This window comes from Lemur catta, chromosome 4 (assembly GCF_020740605.2).
Source record: "Lemur catta isolate mLemCat1 chromosome 4, mLemCat1.pri, whole genome shotgun sequence".
NCBI classification, from domain to species: domain Eukaryota; kingdom Metazoa; phylum Chordata; class Mammalia; order Primates; family Lemuridae; genus Lemur; species Lemur catta.
This window is the reverse complement of record NC_059131.1, coordinates 54,223,901-54,251,888: the sequence shown is the minus strand read 5'-3', so window position 1 is coordinate 54,251,888 and position 27,988 is coordinate 54,223,901. Positions and strand designations below refer to the sequence as shown.

At 39.2% G+C, this 27,988-nt stretch overlaps 1 protein-coding gene across 3 annotated transcripts; it reads left to right on the top strand.

Annotated features, from left to right (window-relative positions):
* The first annotated feature begins 484 nt into the window (after nt 1-484).
* Nucleotides 485-27,988, top strand: C4H2orf42 (chromosome 4 C2orf42 homolog). 3 transcript variants are annotated; one of them, XM_045549787.1, is made up of 10 exons: nt 485-583; nt 7,193-7,470; nt 7,857-8,692; nt 10,497-10,607; nt 13,204-13,308; nt 16,292-16,396; nt 19,396-19,503; nt 19,842-19,942; nt 21,339-21,501; nt 27,325-27,988. In XM_045549787.1, exons 3-10 carry the CDS (start codon nt 7,870-7,872, stop codon nt 27,531-27,533), a joined length of 1,725 nt encoding a protein of 574 aa, XP_045405743.1. In that variant the 5' UTR covers nt 485-583; nt 7,193-7,470; nt 7,857-7,869; the 3' UTR covers nt 27,534-27,988. The 3 variants fall into 3 exon arrangements, with proteins under 3 accessions (XP_045405743.1, XP_045405742.1, XP_045405744.1); XM_045549786.1 differs by having other exon boundaries at nt 530-637; XM_045549788.1 differs by lacking the exons at nt 19,842-19,942; nt 21,339-21,501 and having other exon boundaries at nt 538-637.

Here is a 27,988-nt window from a genome sequence, read left to right as displayed (position 1 = left end):
CTCTGTGAGTCCAAGGACCAAAAGTAGGATATACAGGAAACCAATTTCAGCTCATTATAAGGGAGAACGTTCAAATACTATATCAAAGAGTAGTTTAGGGAGAAAAAGATAATTTTGTCTTGTTATAAACATACATGTGATAGAAACAGTGAAAAATATGGTGGGCAAGACCTCCAAACCGCTAGATTCGCAGTCGTCATCTGCTAATAATCTAGAAAATCTCAAGCGATTTTTGCATCAGTTACCAATCGGACTCTACTCAGAAATAGAACTCTTTCGGGCCTGATGTAGTCATGATCAGCATGGAGCCGTGTCGGCGCCTTCCACATAGTAGGGTCGGACAGAGCACTCCAGCCCCAGAGAACCTGAGCTTTGCAGCTGCTAGGTCACCACAGGTTCCGCCACCGCATCCTCCGCGGTGCTCAGCGGCCTCCAGGAGGAAACTACAACTCCCATGGGACAACGCGAACGCAAATGGGCGTGCACTTGCCGCGCGTGGGCGGCTCTGACCAATAACTACTGTTGTTACAGCGAACAGCTTGGCCGCGTTTGTAAAAGGCCGCGGCAAGCGAAGAGAGAAGAGGTGAGGGCGGTCATCAGCGAGGGGCCCTGGGGCCCGCTGGGGGGCGCAGGGCAGGTAAGGGGGCCGTGCTGAGAGAGGACCGGGGCGGCGGTGGGACAGTGTTGTAGAGCTGGGGATCCCGGCAGAGAGCGTATCCGAGGAGTAGGATGCCAGCGAGGTGATGCTTCTGCTTGGGCCTACCTAGGACCGGAAGTGAGCTTTTGCGCGGGGAGGATGCCGGGAAGCAGGTCCGGAAGCCGACCGGGAGGTGCGCACCTTGGAGGCGGGAGGACGGACGCCTGTCCATTAGGCTTTACCGGCCTTTCTCCGCTGTTTCGAGGCAGTGCTCACGTTAGATACCTGCTGGCTGTGACACTTTCGTCAAATCTGAGCCACAGTTTCCTTATCTTTAAGATGGGTAAAATAGTATATCCTTCACAGGATCTTGTGAGCAATACATGAGTGAATGCATACAAAGGACATAACACGGAGTGTACTCGACTAGTTTTATTTTTTTATTCATGATCATTTGTTCTCTTCACTTAACTGTGCTTCACAAGCACTAAGCAGCAGCCACCAAACTATATAGATCTACAGCCAAATAGTACCTGAGTGAAAGCCACCACTTCCAGGGAGCTTTCGTGGGTTAACTCTTCCAACACCAGTCCCTTTACAGCCTTATGTTGAGGAGGCTGATTTGTAAACTTGCCAAGAAGAAACTATCCACAGGGGCTTCAAATACAGTTTCTTTACAAATCATGTTAATTGTTTGTATTTGCTTTCAATAGAGAAACTCTAATAAGTGATATTAGTACATGTTTTAAAATTCAAATAGTACCAAACAGTGAAATGTAAGCCTCCCACCCACCCTCTATTAATTATTTCCTGAGTCCCAAGTCTTCTGAGACCGCAGACATACTCTATGTATATATATCTTCTTATGTCTTTTTATTATAAAACCAAGAGTAGCATATTACACATAAAATACTATACCTTTTTTCACTCCGGAATACATTTTGATACTTGTTCCTTATAAATATGTATAGATGTGCCTGATTCTTTTTAATGGCTTTATAGTAGCATGTTGTGTGGTTATGCCATAATTCATCTAGCTCTCTACTGATGAGCTCTTAAACTATTTCTGTCCTTGTGCAGTTATGGACAACTTAGCAGTAAGTATCCCTGTACATACTTGGTGCAAATGTGAAAATATAATTCATGAAATCTTAGAAGTACAAGTCAAAATATGTGTTTTACATTTATTTACATCCCTTCAAAGAGTGTTGCAGCTTACACTCCCACCAACAATGTAGAGTGCCTGTTTCTCCATTTCCTCATATAACACAGTGAAAACATTCCTTTTTTGTCACTTTACCAAAGTATTATTTTGTTTTAATTTGCCTTTTGCTTATAAGGTTGAGTATCTTTTCACACATTTAAAATTATTTTCTTATTTCTTTTTCATAGCTGTCTTTTCACGTCCTTTGCCCATTTTTCTAGTGGATTTGTTTATTTTTCTCATAGTAATAAGGTAACTATTCTTATTAGTTTATCCTTTTAGAGATTTTTAAAACATTTGTATTTCATTTATAAGCCAATATATACATATATATACACACACACGTACATATATATATATATATATATATATTTGTTCCCACTTTCCTTTTTTTTTTTATATATATATTTTTTTTTTTTTGAGAACCACTGCAAGGCATCTTACAGTAGGAAAGAGAGACTGGACTCCACTCCCTCCACAAGCCCATTCCTTTTACACACAGTTGACAGTATATATTATAAATGCTGTTTTGCACCTTGCTTTTCCATTTAACATAGCTTAAAGATCAATACATAAAGAACTTCCTCAGCCTTTATTTATTTTTATTTATATTTATTTATTGATTGATTGATTGATTGATTGATTGAGACAGAGTCTCACTCTGTTGCCCGGGCTAGAGTGAGTGCCGTGGCGTCAGCCTAGCTCACAGCAACCTCAAACTCCTGGGCTCAGGTGATCCTTCTGCCTCAGCCTCCCGAGTAGCTGGGACTACAGGCATGCACCACCATGCCCGGCTAATTTTTTTGTATATATATTTTTTAGTTGTTTGGCTAATTTCTTTCTATTTTTAGTAGAGACGGGGTCTCGCTCTTGGTGAGGTTGGTCTCGAACTCCTGAGCTCAAACGATCCACCCACCTCAGCCTCCCAGAGTACTAGGATTACAGGCGTGAGCCACCGTGCCTGGCAGCCTTTATTTTTTAACAGATGTATTTTATTTTTTGAAAAATATTCCATTATGTAAATATACCACAATTAACCAGTTCCTTCTTGAGGACCTTTAGGTTGTTTCTAATGTTTTGCTGTTACAAAAATGCTTCAGTGAGTAGCCTTATGCTTCCCTCATTGCACACATGCAGAAGTCTATCTGTAAGATAAATTCCTATTAGTGGAATTCCTGGGTCAAAAAGATATGCAGAGAAAATATTAGACAAGCCCAATTTGAAGGACATTTTATAAAATACCTTACTCTTCAAAACTGTCAAGATTATGAAAAACAAGGAAAGACAAACTTACAGATCTGAGGAGGCTAAAGAGACATGATGATTAAATGTAATGTGGTATCTTGGATTGGATCCTAGAACAGAAAAAAAGGACAAACTCTGGAGCTTAGTTAATAATAATGTTTCTTAGTTTTGAAAAATGCCCCATGGTAATATATAATGTTAACATTAGATGAAACTAAGTGAGGAGTGTCTGGGAATTCTCAGTTCTGTCTGCAACTTCTCTGAAAATCCAAAATTATTCTAAAATAAAAAGTTTATTCTTTTTTTACAAAGAGCATTAGTGGAAAACTGGTAAAACCCAAACAAAATCTGTAGTAGAATTAATAGTATTATACCAATTATATGCCAAATATACCAAAATCTTATTTTTTAGCCAGGCATGGTGGTGCACACCTGTAGTCTCACTCAGCTACTTGGGAGGCTGAGGCTGAAGGATCCCTTGAGCCCAGGAGTTCAAGTCCAGCCTTGGCAACATAGCAAAACACCCCCATCTCTAAAACAATAATAATAAATAAAATAAAAATTTTAAAAAAACCTAATTTTCCACAAATGTCCCATAGTTATGTAAGATTTTAACATTTGGGGAAGCTCAGTGAAAGGTAGACAGGAACTCTATGCTGTTTTTGTAACTTTTCTATAAGAGCTAAATTTTTATAAATTTTTAAAATAAATTTTCTAAAATTATTACAAAATTAAATGTATTTTTAAGAAATTAATATACATTTGTAATTTTGAAAGATACTAACAAATTACCCTCTACAGGGCATAATTTAAAAAATTAAAAGAAAATATAAACTGAAAGAATGGAATTCCCATGATGATGCTAAAGCTATACAGCACATTAAGGCTTGAACACAAAAAGCTGGCAAACCAATTCCTCCCCTAATGAGCAGAAGTAGGTTTTTTCCACTTTAATGATATGTTAAATCATCATCAACATAATTTTTAAAATTAATTTTTTGTTAAGCTCTTTCATATGTGTAAATTATATTTTTTATACACACACACACACACACTATGTATTTCATTTTGCAAGTGAAAAAAAACCTTAAAGCTCAGAATTAAAGGACTTGGTCACAGATAATTTGTGGTAAAGGGCAAAGTAAATCCTCCATCCTTTGATTTGGAACTTCATTCTCCTAAGAACCTAAGAATTTTCATTTGGCTGAATGAGAATACTTACCAAAGAAATTCATTGAGCAGAGGGGAAAGAAAGGCTGTGTGAATGAGCTAATGTCTCTAGATCAGTGTTTTTTTACTGGGGTGATTTTGTCCCCAGAGAACATTTGTCATTATCTGGAGACATGTTTTGTTTTTGTTTTTGTTTTGAGACTATGTTGTCTGGGCTAGAATGCCATGGCATCAGCCTAGCTCCCAGCAACCTCAGACTTCTGGGCTCAAGCACTCCTACTGCCTAAGCCTCCCGGGTAGCTAGGGCTACAGGCATGTGCCACCATGCCCGGCTAATTTTTTCTATATATTTTTAGCTGTCCAGATCATTTCTTTCTATTTTTAGTAGAGACAGGGTCTCACTCTTGCTCAGGTTGGTCTCGAACTCCTGACCTCAAGCAATCCTCCTGCTTCGGCCTCCCAGAGTGCTAGGATTACAGGCGTGAGCCACCGCGCCCGGCCCCAAGGGATGGTCTTGATAAAATATTTTCCCTCTATATCTTCTGTAGCCCACTGATTAACAAACTGGAAAGTACAAATAAAAAGTCTAAAAATGCCCATATTTTCATTGGTGTTATGAACTAATCCCCAACTATAATATTTGCTGAGCATCCACTGCGTAAATAAAGTTTTGTGAAGATCTATAGTGCCAAGGTTTCTCTACCTGAATATTTAGGCCTGAATAATTCTTTGTTGTGGGCACTATCCTATGCATTATATTAATAGAATGTTTAGCAGCAACCCTGATTTCCACCCACTAGATCCCAGTAGGAAAACCCACATTTAATTGTAAAAAAAAAAAAAAAAAAAATGGGTTGGGCGCGTGGCTCATGTGGGTAATCCTAGTACTCTGGGAGGCCAAGGGGGGATGAACCCTTGAGGTCAGGAGTTCTTGCTCTGAGCAAAAGCAAGACCCCCGTCTCTACTAAAAAAATAGAAAAAAATAGCTGGGCAACTAAAAACAGAATAAATTAGCCAGGCATGGTGGTGAGCACCAGTAGTCCCAGCTCCTCAGGAGGCTGAGGCAGGAGGATTGTTTGAGCCCAGGAGTTTGAGGTTGCAGCGAGCTATGATGACACCACTGCACTCTGGCCCAGGTGACAGTGAGACTCTGTCTCAAAAAAAACAATAATAATAAATAAATGAATAATAATGAACTTGGGCTGGACACAGTAGTTCATGCCTGTAATCCCAGCACCCTGGGAGGCCAAGCCAGGAGGATTCTTGAGGACAGGAGTTCAGACCAGCCTGGGTAACATAGCAAGACCCTGTCCCTACAAAAAATTTTTTAAAAATTAGCCCCGCGTTGGCTGGGCACGGTGGCTCACGCCTGTAATCCTAGCACTCTGGGAGGCCGAGGCAGGTGAATCATTTGAGCTCAAGAGTTCGAGACCAGCCTGAGCAAGAGCGAGACCTCGTCTCTAATAAAAAAAAAACCTAGCCCAGCATGGTGGTGCCTACCCATTGTTCTAGCTACTTAAGAGGCCAGAATGGGAGGATCACTTGAGCGCAGGAGTTTGAGGTTGCAGTGAACTATGATCATGCTACTGCACTCCAGCCTGTGTGACAGAACAAGACCTTGTCTCTAGAAAAATTTTTTTTTAAAAATGAACTTTAGGCCAGGTGAGATGGCTCACACCTGTAATCCTAACACCCTGGGAGGCTGAGCAGGTTGATCGCTTGAGCTCAGGAGTTTGAGACCAGTCTGAGCAAGGGCGAGACCCCGTCTCTACTAAAAATAGAAAAAATTAGCCAGGTATAGTGGTGTGGGTCTGTATTTCCAGCTACTGGGGAGGCTGAGGCAGGAGGATTGCTTGAGTCCAGGAGTTTGAGGTTGCAGTGAGCTAGGCTGATGCCACGACACTCTAGCCTGGACAACAGACGGAGACTCTGTCTCAAAAACAAAATGAACTTTAGCTAGTGATATGCATGCTGAACTGATACCCACAAAGGGATTGATGGATGGAGAGAAGGATGGATAAATAGATGTGATAAAGCAGATAAAGGAAAATGTTAATTATAACATCTAGTGGGTGAGTATATGGGAGGGTTCACTGTATAATTCTATTTTTCTAAATGTTTGAAATTTTTCATAATAAAATATTGGGGGAAAATCTTAAGTAGAGATTCACACCCTTCTTAGATTCTGTGGGTTAGTGGAAATTGCATTTCTGATTTTTCTAGGTGACCTCGGGCAAGCTATTTAACTGTTGTTTTTTTCTTTTTTGAGACAGGGTGTTGTTGCTCTGTCTCCAGGGCTGGAGTGCAGTGGGAGATCATAGCTCACCGCAACCTCAAATTCCCTGGCTCAAGCAATCCTCCTGTCTCAGTCTCTCTAGTAGCTAGGACTATAGGTGAATGTCACCACACCCAGTTACTTAAAAAAATTTTTTTTATATAGAAGGGTTCTCACCATGTTGCTCAGGCTGGTCTTGAACTCCTGGCCTCAAGTAATCCTCCCGCCTCAGCCTCCCAAAGTGCTGGGACTTACAAGTGTGAGCCACTGTGCCCAGCCAACTTCTTTATTTTCATCTCTAGAACAGTTGTTTGGTTTAAATAAGATACTAATATTGTAAAATTCAAATGTAATAATGTGAAACTACTTTGAAAAGCATAAAGCACTCTAAAAATGCAGTGTATGACTTTTATGAAGGACGAGTGACCAGGTATATAGCATGGCTCTAGGTGTTCTTGACAACCCTCTGTAATGACATTAGCACTGTTTTACCCTCTTGCAGTTGGAAGTGTAAAACACTTAACTGTTTTCATAAAAATGTCTGTCAAATATTTCTCCAATAATTGTGAAAGACTTAGATTCCTGTTCTGTTTGATTTCTAAGAGGAAAGGATCATCCTGTCTTTGTATAACTGTAATATTTTTTCTTGTTTTACTTATAGTCTGCCGAGATCTCCAGTCAGGGCGGTGGGAATCTTCTTTGTGGAACATTGGGCAGGAGCTTTGCCATTGGATGGTCAAGAAGGAGGGAGCAGAATGTCTGCATTGTTACACCACAGTGTTCAGACTTCAGAAGACTGCAGGCTGAGCAGTATCATTTACTCTGCAAGTGATTATGTCTTCACCTGGCCTCTCTGATCATCAGAGACTAATGAAACACCTTTTAGGTCTTATGAATTCAGATAGCACTGTTTTCCAGATGCCCTGGCAGCTGGTACAGGTAGGATTTTGCTGGGTTTTGTGGGGAATGGTAGAAGGTAAGGAACTCATCTTTCCTGTTCTCCAGTCCCTGCTAAATTTAAACATCTATGCCCATAAAGATTAGGTTAACTAACTTCGGCTATTGTATAGAACAGGGTTAAAACTGGAGAAATGCTTTTCTTGTTACACTAGGATTTTTTTAAATATAGAGAGATATGGAAGGCAGAGTTTCCTTCACTTTTATTTTGTTTGAGAGTTTAAATTTATGTTGTTTTGTGGTACAGTTTAAAAATGATGGATAGCTTCTTTACATTTCACTTTCTGTACTGAATATTAGAAGTGATTTGAACTTTGTATATGTGTTTGAGTGCCTACTCATGCTGATGAGCTTATTGCCTGTTGTAGGGCCTGTGAAAAAATGGAATCAAACTCTCTGAGGACTAAAGTCCCAGCTTTCTTATCTGACTTGGGGAAGGCCACATTGAGGGGAATCAGAAAGTGTCCCCGATGTGGCACATACAATGGAACCCGGGGACTGAGCTGTAAGAACAAGACATGTGGAACCATATTCCGATACGGTGCACGGAAGCAGCCTAGTGTTGAAGCTGTCAAAATCATCACAGGCTCCGATCTGCAGGTCTACTCAGTGCGGCAAAGAGACCGGGGCCCTGATTACCGATGCTTTGTGGAGCTGGGTGTTTCGGAGACAACGATCCAGACAGTGGATGGGACCATCATCACTCAGCTGAGCTCTGGGCGGTGCTATGTCCCCTCATGCCTGAAGGCTGCCACCCAAGGTGTTGTGGAAAACCAATGCCAGCACATTAAGCTGGCAGTGAACTGCCAGGCAGAGGCCACGCCTCTGACCTTGAAGAGCTCGGTCCTAAATGCAATGCAGGCTTCCCCAGAAACCAAACAGACCATCTGGCAGTTGGCCACGGAACCCACAGGTCCCCTAGTACAGAGGATTACTAAAAACATCTTGGTGGTGAAATGCAAGGCAAGCCAGAAGCACAGTTTGGGGTATTTGCATACATCTTTTGTGCAGAAAATCAGTGCCAAAAGCTTGCCTGAGCGCCGCTTCTTCTGCTCCTGCCAGACTCTGAAATCCCACAAGTTGAATGCCTCCAAGGACGAGGCAGCCCAGAGATGCATTCATTTCTTTGCTTGCATCTGTGCCTTTGCCAGTGACGAGACATTGGCTCAGGAATTCTCAGACTTCCTAAATTTTGATTCCAGCGGTAGGTGGTGTGGTTGACACAGTTACTCTGTTTTTCTAAAATGGCAATGAAAGAGTTCCACTGATGCATTTGGAGACTGTCCTAGCAACCATCAGAAGCAGTTGCTGGATAATTCATGTGACAAGCATTCCTTTTTTCAATCCCAGTTAGCACATTTGCATAATGCTTGGTTGGTTGGTTGAAATTCATGACCAAGAGACATGGCCACTTTATTGAGATAATCTAGCAAAGTTAGCTAGCTCTACTTTGATTTTTTTTTTTTTTTTTTTTTACTATTCCACAGATGCCCTATGTTAATAAAAACAAAGAATGAACAAAAAAATTCTTTTATTCTAGTTTGCTTGCTTCTTATCTTTGACGATGAGGAAAAGTAGCATCTTTTTTTTTTTTTTTTTTTTTTTTTTTTTGAGACAGAATCTCGCTCTGTTGCCTAGGCTAGAGTGTCGTGGCATCAGCCTAGCTCACAGCAACCTCAAACTCCTGGGCTCAAGTGATCCTTCTGCCTCAGCCTCCCGAGTAACTGGGACTACAGGCATGCACCACCATGCCCGGCTAACTTTTTTTATATATTTTTAGTTATCCGGTTAATTTCTTTCTATTTTTTAGTAGAGATGGGGTCTCGCTCTTGCTCAGGCTGACCTTGAGCGATCCTCCCGCCTCGGCCTCCCAGAGTGCTAGGATTACGGGTGTGAGCCACCTTCCCCTGCCGAAAACTAGCATCTTGCTCAAAAGAAGACTTTTAAAAGTTTCTTCATCAAGTCTTTTGTTGTTAACATATTTTTATCTTGTAGACACTTTTTATTTTTCAGTGATCTTTAGCTGGTAGCAGTTCCCAACTTTTTGTTTTACATTACTCTGCACATCCTTTTTCAAGGCACACGTTTTGGAGAGTTTTTTAAAATAACTTTTTTTTTTTTTTTAAGAGACATGGTCTTGGTTAGGTACCGTGTAATCCTAGCACTCTAGGAGGCTGAGGCGGGAGGATCGGTTGAGGCCAGGAGTTTGAGACCAGCCCGAGCAAGAGCAAGACCCCCATCTCTCTCAAAAATAGAAAAAATTAGCTGGGCATGGTGGCACACGCCTGAAGTCCCAGGTACTTGGGAGGCTGAAGCAGGAGGATTGCTTGAGCCCAGGAGTTTCAAGTTGCTGTGAGCTAGGCTGACATCATGGCACTCTAGCCTGGGCAACAGAGCAAGACTCTATCTCAAAAAAAAAAAAAAAAGACATGACCTTACTAGGTTGCCCAGGCTGGCCTCAAACTCCTGGGCTCAAAGGATCTTTCCACCTCAGCCTCCTGAGTAGCTGGGACTACTGCCACTGTGCCTTAGCTTTTTTTTTTTGGAGACAGAGTCTTGCTCTGTGGCCTGGGCTAGAGTGCCATCGCGTCAGGCTAGCTCACAGCAACCTCAAACTCCTGGGCTCAAGCAATCCTTCTGCCTCAGCCTCCCATGTAGCTGGGACTACAGGTATGCGCCACCATGCCCGGCTAGTTTTTTCTATATATTTTTAGTTGTCCAGCTAATTTCTTTCTATTTTTAGTAGAGACAGGGTCTTACTCTTGCTTAGGCTGGTCTTGAACTCCTGAGCTTGAGCAATCCTTCCCCTCGGCCTCCCAGAGTGCTAGGATTACAGGCGTGAGCCACCATGCCCGGTCTGTGCCTTAGCTTTAAATGAACTTTTTTCAAAGAAGGCAGTCACTCCATAATTTGTGTTGGGGATATGTATTTTTATAAATTAATTTTTTGATAGTAATTTTCCATAGTTTTAGATAACATTAGTAATTTAGAAATCTTTTGTTTTTTAGGTCTTAAAGAGATTATTGTGCCCCAGTTAGGTTGCCATTCAGAACCAACAGTATCAGCTTGTGAGTCTACTGCCTCTAAGCCAAAGAAGAGGAAAAAGGATGAAGCATCTGGTGAGAGGCTGGTTGGCTGGTTGGTTGGTTTAATGGTGTTGTCTTTAGTGATGGTTTTACTGTGTTTTATGTCTTTCACAGAATCTCAGCAATTACAAGAAATAGCTTTTGTTCTTTAGGCTTTTTTTTCCCTAAGGCTTTACTGATGATTCTTTGTCAAGTCAAGCTAAAAGTGGTTCTGTTGGCCAAAAATAAGATCCAACCAAACTCCACATTTATTGTATATGTGTGTCCATCTCTTAAACATTCAAATTAATCTTATACCTTAATCTGCCTTAGGACAGTATTATGACATTTTCATCCATAGTGGTTTATAAAAAACTTGTGACAATGGTTAGTTACATTCCCCACACTAATTTAAGAATATAGGTTATTGTTTGCATTTTCAGTATGTGGAGATACACACACATACATATTTTTAAATTCAAATACTTAATACCAGTGTCACTTAAGGACTCATATAAATCAATATGAAAATGGTGAAGTATGCTAGTAGGTATCAAGTGTCTGTCTAGACTCTAAATGAAAATATTAACTGGTCCACACATGTGGACCAAACTCCAAACTAATTAGTAAACAGAGAAATGTAAACATTTTAGAAATGAAAAATTAAAACTAGATACCTTTTGCCACCAAATTAGCAAAGATTTTTTTTAAATAATAAGACCAAAGGCAAAGGTGAAATCTGGGCTCTCCAGCATGGCTAGTGCAGTGTAAGTTGCTATAACGATTTGTAAGTAGCTTGCACTACCTGTTAAGAACCTTAAAATGGTCCTGCCAGTAGGGAATATGGAGGCATGCCAGGTGGTCATGCACAAGAGTTTGGTGTTGGGAAGTTGAAGAAAGATGGAGAAACAAAGTGACATTGTCATTTCTGTGCTTTAGGGAAGCAATTCTGGCAGCAATACAGAACAGAGATTGTTGTTAAATGTTTACTTATTCTAAAAAGCAGTTCTTAGCCTTTGACTCAATAATCCTGCTTCTTACCTTACCTTACCTTTCCCTATCCGTACCCCTACCCTTACCCTTACCCTTACCTTACATCTCTGTCACCCTTGCTGGAGTGCAGTGGTATGATCATAGCTCACTGTAGCCTCAGACTCCTAGGCTCAAGGGATCCTCCCAACTCAGCCTCCCAAAATGCTGGGATTATTGGCATGAGCCATGGCACCCAGCCCCAGTAATCTCACTTCTAAATAATCTTTTTTAAGGAAATAATCTTTGGTATAGAAAAAACATTTTGTCCAGAGATAATTCATTTTATGATTATTTATAATATTGAAAAATTAGAAACAACTAAGGTCCAACGACTGGGGATAGTAAAATGAATCCTGGTCAAGCCACTTTACCATACAATGTTAGACGGCCATTAAAAATGATTATAAAGAATTTGGGAAAATGTTCAGCCAGGCTCAGTGGCTCACACCTATAATCCTAGCACTCTGGGAGGCTGAGGCAGGAGGATCGCTTGAGGCCAGGAGTTTGAGACCAGTCTGAGCAAGAACAAGACCCCCGTCTCTACCAAAAATAGAAAAAATTAGCTGGGTGTGGTGGCATACACCTGAAGTCCCAGCTACTTGGGAGGCTGAGGCAGGAGGATCAATTGAGCCCAGGAATTTGAGGTTGCAGTGAACTATAATGACACCAATGCACTCTAGTCCAGGTGACAGAGTGAGACACTGTCTCAAAAAAAAAAAAAAAAATTGGGGAAAATGTTTAAATCACTTGGATAGCCAGATAAAGTATAGAATGGTCAATTAAACTTGAATTTCAGATAAATAACAAATAACTTTTAGTATAATCATCTCCCATGCAATATTTGGAATACACTTATACTAACAAATTATTTGTTGTTTATCTGAAATTAAAAAGAAATTTTTAGGCCGGGCGCGGTGGCTCACACCTGTAATCCTAGTACTCTGGGAGGCCAAGGCGGGTGGATTGTTTGAGCTCAAGAATTCGAGACCAGCCTGAGCAAGAGCGAGACCCCCATCTCTACTAAAAATAGAAATTAGCTAAACAACTAAAAAATATATAGAAAAAAATTAGCCAGGCACGGTGGTGCATGCCTGTAGTCCCAGCTACTTAGGAGGCTGAGGCAGGAGGATCACTTGAGCCCAGGAGTTTCAAGTTGCTGTGAGCTAGGCTGACGCCGTGGCACTCTAGCCTGGGCAACAGAGTGAGACTCGGTCTCAAAAAAGAAAAAAAAGAAATTTTTTTTTTTTGCTAAATCTGGCAACCATAGCATAATCACAGCTACTGAAAATCACAAAACCACCAAAACAAACTATTCATGTGGAAGAAAATGGAAGACAGCTCACCAGAATGTTAATCATGATTTTCTGAGAGGTGGGAGTAATGGGTGAACTTTTGTCTTCCTTTCACTTCTGTTTATTCCCCTCAGTTTCCTGTAAGGAGGATAAGCGAGTTAAAATTTTATGTATAAAGGCTAATGATAATTCCTTCTAAAAACTGTGAAACTAACCTAGAAATTAGCAAAGACTGTTTATATGTTTTAGAGTCTTTAGAAATTAATGTCAAATCAATTTATGTTCTGCAGACATATTATTAAACACTGGAATGATTTGTGGTTTAGGTGCACAGATGAACAGTTCACTATTGCCTCAAGATGCAGTGAGCAGTAATCTAAGGAAAAGTGGCCTGAAAAAGCCTGTGGTTGCTTCTTCATTAAAAAGGCAAGGTAAGTTTCCCTTCCCTAGAATAGGCTACAGTGGTTTGGAAAGTCATTCTAAAGGAGCCAGAAGAAGTATAATCAAAAGAAATGTTTCATGTTCTCCCCCAAAAAGTGCTAATATAAACTCTAGCAGGCAATGAGGCTGAGGTCTTTCCTGTCCCATCAGTTTCAAATCATGCTCCAAGCTAAATTATATGAAAATGTCATAGAGATGGAGAACCTATTAGTAGTTGCCAGGGTTAGGGAGGAGTTTGGAGGGAAGTTACAGCAACAATAAAAGGGTAGTACAAGAGAATCTTGTGATGGAACTGTTTTGTGTTTTGGCTATGGGTATAATCACATAAGTCTACACATGTCCTAAAATTGCATAAAACTATATGCATGCACACCACACACGAGTGCATAAAACTGGTGAAATCTGAATAAGGTCACTGGATTGTAGCCATGTCATTTTCCTGATTGTGATGTTGTACTATAGTTTTACAAAATGTTACTTTTGGGTGAATCTGGGTGAAGGGTTATATAAGCTTTATATGTCTTAGAACTGTGTGTGAATGTACAATTATCTCCAGAAACTACATTAAAAATGTCTTAGAGGGGCTGGATGCGGTGGCTTATGCCTTTAATCCTAGCATTCTGGGAGGCGGAGGCGGGAGGATTACTTGAGCTCTGAAATTCAAGACCAGCCTGAGCAAGAGCGAGACCCCACCTCTACTTAAAAAATAGAAAAATTAGCTGGATGTGGTGGCACATGCCTGTAGTCCCAGCTACTTGGGAGGCTGAGACAGGAGGATCGCTTGACCCCAGGTGTTTGAGGTTGCAATGAGCTAGGCTGATGCCACTGTACTCCAGCCTGGGCGACAGAGTGTGTCAAGAAAAAAAAAAGCCTTAATTTCTAATTGCCTTAAAAAAAAAACCCAAAAAAGAAACAAAACATTAAATTATGTCTTTAAATAAAAAATTACTGACATGTTTTGGCAGCAGGTATTTTGCAGAATGTGTTCCTTTTATTGCTTGTTACCCATGTGCAGTTGGTATGGAGATTCAAAGTTGCAGAAAAAATGTATTTTACAATTATGCAGTGATAGATATTTGTTGAGAAAGATTAATATAGTCTGTTCTCCAAAGTCAGTGAAGTTTGAAAACATATCGTAAAGCAATAGCATGGCTATTTTTCTGATTTTATGAGACAGAATGATTTAATTTTAGCATGACTTTTATATTGAAATATATCACTTTTCTACTCAGAATAATTAAGCTTGTACATTTGGGAATCAACATTTTCTTAACTCTCCTTATAAATTGTATAAAGAATAGTTTAGTTCAATGCTGGCAGTATTTATTGAACATTTGCTATGATATGGTTGGCCTTATAATATGGTTGGCTGATTAAAGACTGTACATCATTCCTACCCACCTACTCTGGTTTTGAAGGCAAGACCAATACATAATTAGAGAATAATACAAGACTGAATATTAATTAATTAATTCATTAAGAACTTATACATTCTAGGAAAAGTGTTTTAGGAAGGTCAAAAAATAAACAGATCTTTCAACTTGAATCTGCCAGGTAAAAAAGATAATAAAAATAAAGAGGATATTTAAAAAAAATAAACAGATCAACAGTATCAGAAAATTTTGAACATTTTTTCATCATTTCCTTTGGTGCAAAGAAAAAAGAGAATAGCTTCAATCCAAATTATCACTGTATGCTTGTACCTGTAATTTTAGTTTCGAATGAATAGTAGTTATGGCACTGTTTACCTGTCTATTAAAAGGTGATACTTCAGACACGTGGAGACATTTTTAGAGAAGGAATAGAATATGTTCTTTTCTGGAATAAGAAAAAAAATAAGTGAATAAATAAAGAAAATTAAAAAAAAAATAGAATGCTGGATCTGTGGAAAGCTTTTGAATTTGGAGATCATCCAGAGATTTATACCCTCATTTTAGAGAAGAGGAAGTTGAGACATGGACCCTGGTCACTCAGTGAGGATGGGGGTGCTATGTCCTGCAACCTCTTGACTCCCAACTCTAAATTCTGGCCCCATTAAATTTCACCACTATTACTGTATTTCTCGGTTATTTACTCCAGGGCTGCAAGATTTCACTCTTTCATTTTTTATTTAAAAGTGAATTTTCATTCAGTTTGCATTTCTGAATATAAGGTTTTAGATTTTAAGTGTAAAGGTATCATAGAAACCCACCATGAATGCATCACTCAGTCTTATCTGTTTGTGCTCAACCTTGATATGAAACAAATACCTTCATTATTGAGAGGATTTGGGGCATATAGATACATATTCATCATGAATAGAACTAATTTATAGGTCTCTAAAACAGCCATTATAAAGGATCATTCTTGAATATGCAGTTTAGTGTTAAAAAGCTGCTAACTTTCCATGGTTTATAATCTTAAACCTATTAGTCTCTAAGTACTTCTCATTTCTTATTTTCTAAGTGGATTCTTTTTTAAAGAAGTCCCAGAATCGGCCGGGCGCGGTGGCTCACACCTGTAATCCTAGCACTCTGGGAGGCCGAGGCGGGTGGATCACTCGAGGTCAGGAGTTCAAGACCAGCCTGAGCAAGAGCGAGACCCCCGTCTCTACTAAAAATAGAAAGAAATTATCTGGACAACTAAAATATATATATAGAAAAAATTAGCCAGGCATGGTGGTGCATGCCTGTAGTCCCAGCTACTCGGGAGGCTGAGGCAGTAGGATCGTTTGAGCCCAGGAGTTTGAGGTTGCTGTGAGCTAGGCTGATGCCACGGCACTCACTCTAGCCCAGGCAACAGAGTGAGACTCTGTCTCAAAAAAAAAAAAAAAAAAAAAGTCCCAGAATATTCTATTTCACTTATTTTATCTACCTTCTTTGAATTTCAGCTTCATGTTCTTATTTTTCTGTATAAACTCTTTAACTTCAATTAACTGTTTATTCTGTAAGAAAAGAAAGGTTACTGAAGAGGCATTTTTTTTTCTTTTCCTAGCCTGTGGTCAGCTATTAGATGAGGCACAAGTGACCTTATCCTTCCAAGACTGGTTGGCCAGCGTCACAGAACGCATCCATCAAACCATGCACTATCAGTTTGATGGTAAGTATTAGTTGTCCAACTGGGCTCTTGTGGAAAATAGATGATATTAAGTTAACTATGCTATAGTTCTACTCTGTTTTGGCAGGAAGAGTAATTATACTTTAGTCCAGAGAGCACTGGGCCACAAGAAAGTAGAAATCTAAGTTGAAAGAAAGGAATAATCATATAATTAAAATGAAGGACCAGCAAAATCATTTTAGGGATAGAAGAGAAAAAACAGAAAATAATAAGTAAAGATAGATAGCCTGATTTGTGTGGGGGGGGGGCGTGTATGGTGAGGGAGATACCAAAGCTTTCATTTTAACCCTCAAACTTCAAAGCAAAGGGAAAAAAAGCTTAGAGAAAATGTAAACATGTGAGACTATGATAGTTATATAAAATGACATAGACATGCTATGGAAGATTGGAGCACACAGGCTGGACTTGGGTGTGATTTGGTATAGTCTCATGGAACCTCAGCAACTTCACAGTTGGACCATCCAGCTGGTCCTTACCTGTTGCCTTAAAAGCATCCATGCTGGATGGCTTTCCAGGCTTTGTCCAGTGATGAGGAGCTCACTGCTTTTTGAGGCAGCTTATAACATTGTTGGACTGTCATAGCTGTGAGGAACGTCTTCCTCCTGCTAAGTGGAAATGTTTGCCTGTCATGCTTTCTGTTGGTTCTAGTTCTGTGCTCTAGCCACGTGGAATAGGTCTGTTCCTGTTTCCAGTCGCTGCCACTGCACACACACAAACCTACAGCCCCGCTTGACAGTTCCTCTCTTTTCCAAGTGATCCATTTCAGGTTCTTCACACACTCCTCATACCATCTGGATGTGCTTTGCTGAATATATCCCAGCTTGTGAATATCCTTTAAAAAATAAACTGTGCTTAACTGAATAATAGCCTACTGGCAGACACTCAGTGGCAGGAGGTGAGTTTTGAAGGATTAGAACAGGTAGAGCTTCCTGCTGAGGAAAGGGACAAGCATAGAGGTCTTGAAATACTTGTTTAGATATTAATGCAAACTAAATAAAACTTTAGAAATTACTTTTTGGAAGAACAACAGAATAAGCTAAGGAGGGTTACAAAGAGAGAATCAATAGTTTTTTTTTTCTTTTTACATTTTATTTATTATTTGAAATAATAATATACATACCTATTAATTCACCTTCCAGACAGAAAATCGAACATTGACAATACCGTAAGGTATACGCTGTGGTCCCCCTGCACCCCATTACCGTACCACCTTCCACCCAAGTTAACCCCCTCTCACCATCTCCATTACTACCACTTTTGTCCAAGTCACCATTACTACCACTTTGTCCAAGTCCAGCCTCTCCTGGACTGTGAGTCTGTGTCTTTTATGAGGGTTTTTCAAGACTAATTCTTAAACCTAAACTCTAGCATCCTGTCAGCTGAGTTGTAATGAATTAGCACTTTGAAAGCTGTAATGATCCCTGTAATGTAAGCTGTAATGTACTTTCAAGATGAAAAATCTTAAAATTGCTGTGTGTGGTGACTTCTTTAACATACCCAGATATTAATATTTTAGTGGCTAAAAAGCAGTGATAGTTTTGTCATTGACATTCTGCATTCAATAAAGTAGGCAAAATCAATGGGAAGGATGTAAAGTCTTTTTATAGAATTCTAGAAAAGCTTTCATTTTTATTTTTCTTTCTTGGCTTAAGCTTTGTTTCAAAAAGGCATCTCGGCCGAGCATCGTGGCTCACACCTGTAATCCTAGCACTCTGGGAGGCTGAGGCGGGTGGATCGTTTGAGCTCAGGAGTTCGAGACCAGCCTGAGCAAGAGCGAGACCCCCATCTCTACTAAAAATAGAAAGAAAATTAGCTGGACAACTAAAATATATATATATAAAAAATTAGCCGGGCATGGTGGCGCATGCCTGTAGTCCCAGCTACCCGGGAGGCTGAGGCAGGAGGATTGCTTGAGCCCAGGAGTTTGAGGTTGCTGTGAGCTAAGCTGACACTATGGCACTCTAGCCCGGGCAACAGAGTGAGACTCTGTCTCAAAAAAAAAAAAAAAAAGGCATCTGAACTGTCTTAAGAGTCTGTCTTAGCTGGGCATCATGGCTTGCTCCTGTAGTCCTAGTTACTTAGGAAGCTGAGGCAGAAGGATCGCTTGAAGCCAGGAGTTTGAGAACAGCCAGGTGATAAAGTGAGACCCCTGTCTCTATTTTAAAAAAGAAAGAGAGAGAATATTTCTTTAAGAGACATTGTTTCATTTGTATCCAGGCAGGTAAAAGTTAGGTGTTTGTCCATTTGGTTCTGAATGTTTTCCCTCTGCTGAGGCTAGCCCCATGGGCAGAAATTTTAAGGAAAACTCTGAACTCACTTGACCCCTCCCATGAACTCTCTCTTTTTTTTCTTTCACCAACCACTATACAAATGAGGAGTATGAACTATCTTTTTGTTGACTTAATGTTTTATAAGTTTCTTTAAGAGATTTGTTAAGTATTTTCAAATATTTTACTTGCCTGGAGATGATATTTAGAGAAGAAGACTGATGCTCATTGGCTAAGTCGTGTCCTGACTTTGCAGTCCCTGGGCAGTCGTGGTGCTGACCATCCTAGTGGTATGCTTAGACTGGAACGTGAGTAGCGAGTGCCTGTGCATAGCGAGCAGGCGTGGATCACGTGAAGGCACCAGGCAAGCTTCTCCTCTACTGGGCCTCATTGTTCTCATCGAGTCTTATTTCATTTGCCCTTTAAGGGGAAAATGCTATGGTGGTGTTTACAAAATTGGGGATTTGGAAAGTTATACTTGGTGATGACAAGGGTCCACTGTGTTTTTTTATGACTGCAAGGGATCAGGATTAGGGCTGGTGACAGCGCTTGGCTCAGAAAAGTCAATTAAAGTGTTCTTTTTGCTTCTGTATAAAGAAACCTCAGTGGTATACTTAGTTATTACTGCCCTGCAATTCCTTTTCTTCCATCTCTCCCTGCACGTGAGAAAGTCCACTGAGTTTCTTTAAATGCATTTCTTCTTATTTCCCATAGGCAAACCAGAGCCACTGGTGTTCCATATTCCTCAATCCTTTTTCGATGCCCTGCAACAGAGGATATCAATAGGAAGTGCAAAAAAACGGCTCCCCAACTCTACCACAGGTACGGGATTTTTCCTTAGGAATAGTGATTTCTTGACCTTAGAGAATTATGTTTGGAAAAAATCCAGGTGAATTTTCAGGGTTAGGACTTCTCATCACATACTTGGAGCACAAAGCCTTAGATAATCAACATATTAATTATCTATATTTTTATCAGTTGGTTTATCACATTTCTGCCAAGCCCTATTATATGTTTGCCCATAGAATTCCTTTTTTAAAGTGCTGAGATTCTATAAGGAAATAATAGCACTACACTGAACTCTCTAGAAATTGAGTAACAAATACAGCGAAAGAAAATGTTTTTTGGTAGTCTAATTTTGTCGCTTTTTTACGTTGAAGCTTTTGTTCGGAAAGATGCCTTGCCACTGGGAACCTTTTCCAAGTATACCTGGCATATCACTAATATCCTGCAAGTTAAACAAATCTTAGATACCCCCGAGGTAAGCATTTATTTCTAAAATAGTTCTAAGGTAGAAGAGAGGGAAACAAGTACAGGGAGTATTTTTGCACTAGTTCCTTGTGTTACAGATGCCAAAGAGAGTTGTTTTTTTTTTTTCATACTAAGATATTATTCAGAAATATCCATGGCTGATAGTTCTGATTCTGATTTTGATGGGTATCCCCTATGGCTTGAAAAATATCTTAGAGTATGCTTTTTCTGATCCCAAAGGATCAGAAAACAGGGAGGATTTTTCTTGTAAATTACAATAAGTAATAATCCCCTAGTAACTATGATGAGCCTTAGATTTGATTGGCAGGCAGCTAAAAAGTATATAAATAATTTGAGATGATTTACTATTTGTGAAGTCAGTGGCTCCAGCACAATTAAACTCTCCTCCCCAAACTGCAATTTTGTTCTCATTAGAAAAATGACCCATAATTATTATCTTGTATCAGGATACCATTAGATATTTTTAGACATTTTGTTCAAGCAGAGCCTGAAAATTTGAGAAAGATTTTTCCTTCCTACAGAAATGGTATAGTGTGGAAAATTCACCATAATGTGATTTGATGCATTAAGATTAGCTTAATTGCAAGGCATTGTTATGTTCAGGAAAAAAAACAAGTTGTTCGGTAAACTACAGAACTTACATGTGAACCCTAGAAAAGGCCTATGTTGACACTTAAGACACTTGTGGAACTCCTTTAAATGCAAGATGTCACAGAGGCAGCTTCTAGCCCCGGAACAGGTGGCGTTCAGGGAGGCACTGAAGTAGCCCAGAGCAAAAGCAAGTGGGGAAGAGAGCCAGTGATCGTTGAGCTTCTGTCTGTTGGGCATTATTTACCTACATCACCTCATTTAACCTCCCAGCCATGCACTGGTATTAACTGCATTTTGCAGATGAGAAAACAGGCTCTGAGAAGTTTGATAACTGGCTCTGGGTCACCACAGAATTCAGTTCAAGTTCTCTCTGGCTCAGTTCCAAGGACAGAGTGAAGCATACTGGATGTGAGGTGAGCTGTAGGTGCTTTTGACAGAGTACTCAGGAGAAGAATGCTGCTAGCAAAGCAGTAGGGGAAGGAATAAAACTGATTTTAGAGCAAGTTTGTGCCAGTAGCAGTTGTGTAGCCATGAAGATGTTAGAGGTTCAGCTGGCATATGGTTCATCAGGGTTGAAATGAAAGTTATAGAGACAAAACAAAAGCCATAAATGAATTTTGTAAGGGACAAAAGACAGGTTTGTTGGCAGGATTTACTTGAAAAATGGGAAAGTTGTAATTAATTTGAATGTGCTTAACAAGAAAGAGTAATAAAAGATCTGTTGTCATCCAAGTATTTATCTACTTTGAAAGTTTTCCCTTTCTCACCTTTCTTGGTAATACCTTGGTGTCCAGATGCCCTTGGAAATCACTCGTAGCTTTATCCAGAACCGAGATGGGACTTATGAGCTGTTTAAATGCCCTAAAGTGGAAGTAGAGAGCATAGCAGAAACCTATGGTCGTATAGAGAAACAGCCAGTGCTACGACCCTTGGAACTAAAAACTTTTCTCAAAGTTGGTAAGTGAATTTCAACAGTGCATCTTCTTTTGAGGGTCAGCTTATATACAGTATACTGTCCCAGGCTTTGGATCTTGACTTTAAACAAGGACACATTGATTCATCTTGTAAAGGCAATCATGGGATAAAGTATTTTGTTTCACTGAGCTAGTGCTTTCAAAATAAAATTATAGAAGTAGTATATGTTCATTATAGAGAAATCATAAATTTCATTATAGAGCATAAAGGACAAAAAATAAAAACCACTTGTAATCCCACCCACCTCCATGGGTGACATCACCATTAATATTTTAGCATATGCCCTTTCAGATTCTTTTCTGTGTATATGAAGAGTTTCCAAAACAAGGGATCATACTTCATTGCTTTTTTTTACTTAATGATATATCATGAACTGCTTTCCTTTCCATGTCTACCTACCTTTCTTTCTTTCTTTTTTTTTTTTTACCAATTTCCCTAAGAGTTGGAATCCATGTCTATCTTAATGGTTATTTTTGTGTGGTGTTTTTCTGGTTTTTGTTTTTGTTTTGAGACAGAGTCTCTCACTCTGTTGCCTGGGCTAGAGTGCAGTGGCATCATCATAGCTCACTGCAACCTCAACTCCTGGGCTCAAGCGATCCTCCTGCCTCAGCCTCCCGAGTAGCTGGGACAACAGATTCGCACCACCATGCCTGGCTAATTTTTTCTATTTTTAGTAGAGACGAAGTCTTGCCCTTCCTCAGGCTGGTCTTGAACTCCTGACCTCAAGCAATCTTCCCACCTCGGCCTCCCAGAGTGCTAGGATTAGAGGTATGAGCCACTGCGCCCTGCCTCTTAATGTTATTTTTAAACTTTTTTTAAATTGTTGTAAAATATAAATAACAGAAAATTTACCATTTTAAGCATTTTCAAGTGCACAGTTCTCTGGCACTAAGCACATTCACACTGTTGTACAGCCACCACCACCATCCAATTCCAAACCTTTACATCTTCCTCAACTGAAACTCTGTGCCCATTAAGTGGTAACTCCCCACTCTTGTGTTCCCCGAGCCTATGACAACCACTATTCTACTTTCTGTCTCTGAATTTGACTACTCTAGCTGCCTCATAACAAGTAGAATCAAACAATATTTGTCGTTTTGTACCTACTTTATTTCACTTAATGTCTCCAACGTTCATCCATGTTGTAGCATGTGTCAAAATATCCTTCTTTTTTAAGGCTGAATAATATTCCACTGTAGATAATATTCCACTTTTTGTTTATCCATTCATCTGTGATGGATACTTGGGTTGCTTCTACCTTTTGGCTATTGGGAATACAATGTTATTTTTCACAGCTGTATAAAATTCATTAATTACAGTGCCATACTCTAATCCATCCCATTTGTTTCAAACTTTTTGCTATTTATTAAAGTAATGCTGTACAGAGCATACGCCACTTTAAAGAAAAAAAATTAAAAAAAGAAAAAAAAGTAATGCTGGAAATAACTTCCTTTTAGATAATATAGCCTTTATTTTGTAACTTATTTAGGATCTTGTTAGGGATAGTCTTTGGGATAAATTGCTGAAAATGAAATTGGAGGGTCACAGATTATGTCCATTTTTAAGGTTTTTGATTGTTCTTGTCTAACTGCTCTTTAGGAAGATTGTTAATATTCGTAGAATTTATTCCTGCCAGCCATGTATGAAAGTTTCTCTTTTTTAAATCTTTGTTGATATGATAAGCAAAAAATTTTATCTCATTCTTTTACTTTGCATTCCCTTAAATTAATGAGGGGAAACTTTCCATATTAATTATTTGTATTTGATGAATTACTTTTTCTTTGTCTATTTTTAATTGGGGCATTTGTATAATAATTTCTTCATAATAACAACAACTATAACAAGAAGCACTTAATGAATTGTGGTACTTTGTGCCAGGTATTAGTTTAAATGCTTTACATGCATTAACTCATTTAATGCTCATCAACCCACTGAGAGGTAGATTCTGTGATCCCCATTTACAGACAAAGAAACTCAGCTGAAGGCTGGCATGGTGGCTCACACCTGTAATACCAACAGTCTGAGAGGCTGAGGTGGGAGGATAACTTGAGGCCAGGAGTTTGAGACCAGCCTGGGCAACATAGTGAGACTCTGTCTCTACAAAAAAATTAAAAAATTAGCCAGGCATGTGCATGTAGTCCCAGCTACTTGGGAGGCTAAGGCAGGAGGATTGCTTGAGCCCAGAAATTTGAGGCTGCAGTGAGCTATACCACTATACTACCACTGTGCTTAAGCCTGGATGACAGAATGAGATCCTGTTAAGAAGGAAGGAGGGGAGGGAAGGAGGAAGGGAAGGGAAAGGGAGAGGGGAAAGGAAAGGGAAGAAAGAGAAAGGGAAGGAAAGGAGGAAGGAAAGAAAAGAAAGAAAGAAATGGAAATGAAGATAGGTACAGCCAACTGCCCAGGATTACACAGATAGTAAGTATAAGTCGTGGAGCTGGGACTACAGAGCGTACACTCCTGTCTACCTGTCTTTCCAATGACTAAGGTATACACCCTTCCAGAGCAGTGCACTGTATCACTGGTGTTCATTACTGCACCCCAAAATGGCAGAGCGCCTGGTTCATAATAGGTACTCAGTAAAGACTTCTTGAATGAATGAATGCATGCCATCATAGTTTATTACTTTAGCTTTGCGATCCATCTTGTGGGCCCCCTTCATTTCTCTAATTGTGCATTTATTCTTCCAGGAGAAATTTAGAATGTATGATTATTTTGTCAAGTTCTTATGAATATTTTCTTAGCTATACTATAATTTTTTGCTGCTCTTGTGAATGAGATTTCTATCATGTTTCTAACTTTTTATTGCCAGTATATGGAAAGCTCCTGGTTTTCATATATTTACTATCCAATCAGCACCCTTAATGAAGTCCTAGCAGTAATATCATAAATCAGCTGTTTCCCTGCAGTGTCTCAGAAATCAGTGATATCACCTGCAAAATAATGATCATTTTGTTTCCTATCAAACATTTATATGTTTGTTTTTTTCTTGTTAAATTAGCTTGGATTTCAAGAGTAACAATGAATAAAAGCTAGTGGCCATGCTTATCTTTTCAGATTATAGTACAAACTCCTCCAGTGTAGCATTTTCCAACTCCATCTTGAAGAAAAGATAGTGATAAGTATTCTGTGAAAAAAGCATGTCATAGTCAAGTAAGTTTGAGAAATGCTACATATCATGCTTTTTGGTAGGAAAAGAAACTTTGTCATATGAAAACACTCATCTTAAGAAACACTCAGATCTCTGAAAATGTTGCAAATGGAGTAGGGAGTGGTGTCTTAAATATAATTTATCTCTCTTAGAAATTCATCCTATAAATTTGCATATTAAAAAGCTCTTGAAGTAAAAGCACCCATTGAACTTTATTTAACCTAAGGTTTGCAAAACTTTTTTTGACCAGTGAATACTTTGAAGGGGAATATCATTAGTATTTCATAGAATGTGCTCTATGTTTCACTGTTAAATAGTGGGCCATTGGTTATGGATTTCAGGTAAATTTTTTTTATTATCATAAAGATATAAGTATTTTTATCAGGAACTAGTATTACATCTTTTTGATACCTACAGAAGAAAAAAACTAATATTAAATTTTATGAAATGCCTTTTTACTATCTTTGAAGTCTAATTTTTTAACCTATTAGTGCCATGAATTTTATTAATAGCTTTCTAATATTGACATAATCTTACATTTCTAGGATAAATCCTGATTGATCTTTTTTTTCTTTTAATATATACATGTATTTTATTTCCTAATATTTAGGAATTTTGGTTATCTCTTCATAGGTGATAACTTGCCTACAGTTTCTTTTTTTGGAGGCTGTCTTTTCTGGGTTTTGGTAACAGTTATATAGAAAATGATTTTGAAAGGCTTTGGATCAAATTAAATAGTTTAGGAAATAAAATCTGTTCCTTGAATGTTTGAAAGAATTTATTCTCTGAATCTAACCCTTTCTTGCAGGCAGTTCTTTAAAAACTTACTCATCTTGTATTCATGGTTTCTATCTTTCCTTGAGTCAGTTTTGAATTTTAATAGTTCATATTTTCTCTAAAACTCATCCATTTTCATGTAAAATTTGTGTATATCTTCATAATTTTAAGTATAGATGACAGTCTTATAACTCTAGAAATCTACTCTAAATCTGTAGTTATTAATATATACTCTACTTGAATTTTGCCTGTTTTATGGTCTCTTTCAAATTAAAGAATTGGCTCTTATATTATTTATTGGTTCTAAATTTCTGTTTTAAATTATGTTCTGCTTTTGTCTATTATAATTTCTTCTCTTTTAAAATTTTTCCTAATATATTCTTTGAATTGTTTTATTTTTATAGCTTTTAAAATGGAATCCTCAGGCTGGGCATGGTGGCTCACTCCTGTAATCCCAGCACTTTCAGAGGCCTAGATAGGAGGATCGCTTGAGGCCAGTTCAAGGCTGCAGTGAGCTGTCATGCCACTGCACTCCAGCCTCAGTGGCAGAGCAAGACTCCAAATAAAGAGTCTTAAAATAAAATGAAATACTCAGTTAATTTTTTTAGTTAATGTTTGATAACATTTAAGATTCTTATTATTGTCACTATCTAAATCATCTATAATTATAATTTAGCTTCTCTGTGTCCTCTATATTTTGTATTTAAAATTTCCAGTTGTGTAGTCCCAGCTACTTGGGAGGCTGAGGCAGAAGGATTGCATGAGCCCAGGAGTTTGAGGTTGCAGTGAGCTACAATCATGCCACTGCCCTGTAGCCTGGGTGACAAAACATGACCCTGTCTCAAAAACTAAACTAAACTAAAATTTGCAGTTGGCTGAAGCTTTTTTTTTTTGAGACAGAGTCTCACTCTGTTGCCTGGGGCTAGAGTGCCGTGGCATCAGCTTAGCTCACAGCAACCTCAAACTCCTGGGCTCAAGCAATCCTCCTGCCTCAGCCTCCTGAGTAGCTGGGACTACAGGCATGTGCCACCATGCCCGGCTAGTTTTTTCTATATATTTTTTAGTTGTCCAGATCATTTCTTTCTATTTTTAGTAGAGACAGGGTCTCGCTCTTGCTCAGGCTGGTCTCGAACTCCTGAGCTCAAACCATCCACCCGCCTTGGCCTCCCAGAGTGCTAGGATTACAGGCGTGAGCCACCGCACCCAGCCTCCTCTATCCTTCTTGTTTTCTTATATTTACATATTTTTAAAATTTTTGTTTTTTTCTTTTTTTTTTTTTGAGACAGGGTCTTGCTCTGTCACCCAGGCTAGAATGCAATGGCACAATCATAGCTTACTGTAACCTCCAACGCCTAGGCTCAAGCAAACCTTTCACCTCAGCCTCCTGAGTAGCTGGGACTACAGTTGTGTGCCATCATGCCTGGCCAATTTAGAAAAAAAGAATTTTTTTTTGAAACATAGGTCTCAAACTCCTGGCCTCCAGCAATTCTCCTGTCTCAGCCCCTCAAAGTGCTAGGATTACAAGTATAAGCCACTTCGCCTGGCCTTTTTTTCACTTTTCTCCTGAAAGCCTTCAATCTTTTGGCTGGCAGGTAGAAGTTATTGAATCTGAATTTTTTTGTTTCATATTTGCCATCCAATTGTCACTGTAACCTGCAGCATCAGTAAGACAGACCTAAAATTATTAAATATATGTTTTAACTTCATGATGACAAAGAAATCTGATACTCCAATTACCACTGAATTTGCAAACCCTACACAGCCTTCTGATTATCAAAGCTGAGCAGTCCCTGTTATAAGTGAAGCTTCTTGCTGTTAGGAACACTCATTTGAGTCAGATGGAATTGTACTAATAGTGTTCCTTTTTTTCTCTTTAGGCAACACTTCCCCAGATCAAAAGGAGCCAACACCTTTCATCATTGAGTGGATCCCAGATATCCTTCCCCAATCCAAGATTGGCGAGCTGCGGATCAAGTTCGAGTATGGTCACCACCGGAATGGGCACGTGGCAGAGTACCAAGACCAGCAGCCTCCCCTGGACCAGCCCTTGGAACTGGCCCCTCTGACCACTATCACTTTCCCTTGAGGCAAAACAAGACAGTCTTTTTGCTGCTAAATTTGCACATCCCCAACCTTTGACAACTTTAAATACTAGTTAGGCACTTAGATATCTGGCCCTGTTCCTTAGTAAACTGCTCTTAGCTAAGATACAATTTCTCAATGCTTTCAATTGGATTCTGTTGAAGAAAAAAACTCTTCTTGTAAATGGCCTTTTTGGTGCTGCTGGGTACAGTCTTCATTATACATTTTGCAGTATTTTTAAAAGGAACAAAAAGAAAACTAGCTCATTTTCCTTCTTTAGAATTTGTTTCAACTTTTTTCTAATTCTCTAAGAAGTTAGCAGCACTCAACTGTACACCAATAGTGTTGGAAAGTTAATCATACCCTGGTTAGGGCAGAATGTTAAGGACCATCCAGGCAGAGTTCTAGCCATGCTCTTTATTCTGTTCTCAAATAAAGCACAGTGTCACTAGTTTTTCC

Coding starts and splice junctions, on each gene's coding strand:
- C4H2orf42 (XM_045549787.1), top strand. CDS start 7,870: ATGGAATCAAACTCTCTGAGGACTAAAGTCCCAGCTTTCTTATCTGAC. Junction 19,504..19,841: donor GCTCCCCAACTCTACCACAG/GTACGGGATTTT, acceptor TTTACGTTGAAG/CTTTTGTTCGGAAAGATGCC. Junction 19,943..21,338: donor AAATCTTAGATACCCCCGAG/GTAAGCATTTAT, acceptor CTTGGTGTCCAG/ATGCCCTTGGAAATCACTCG.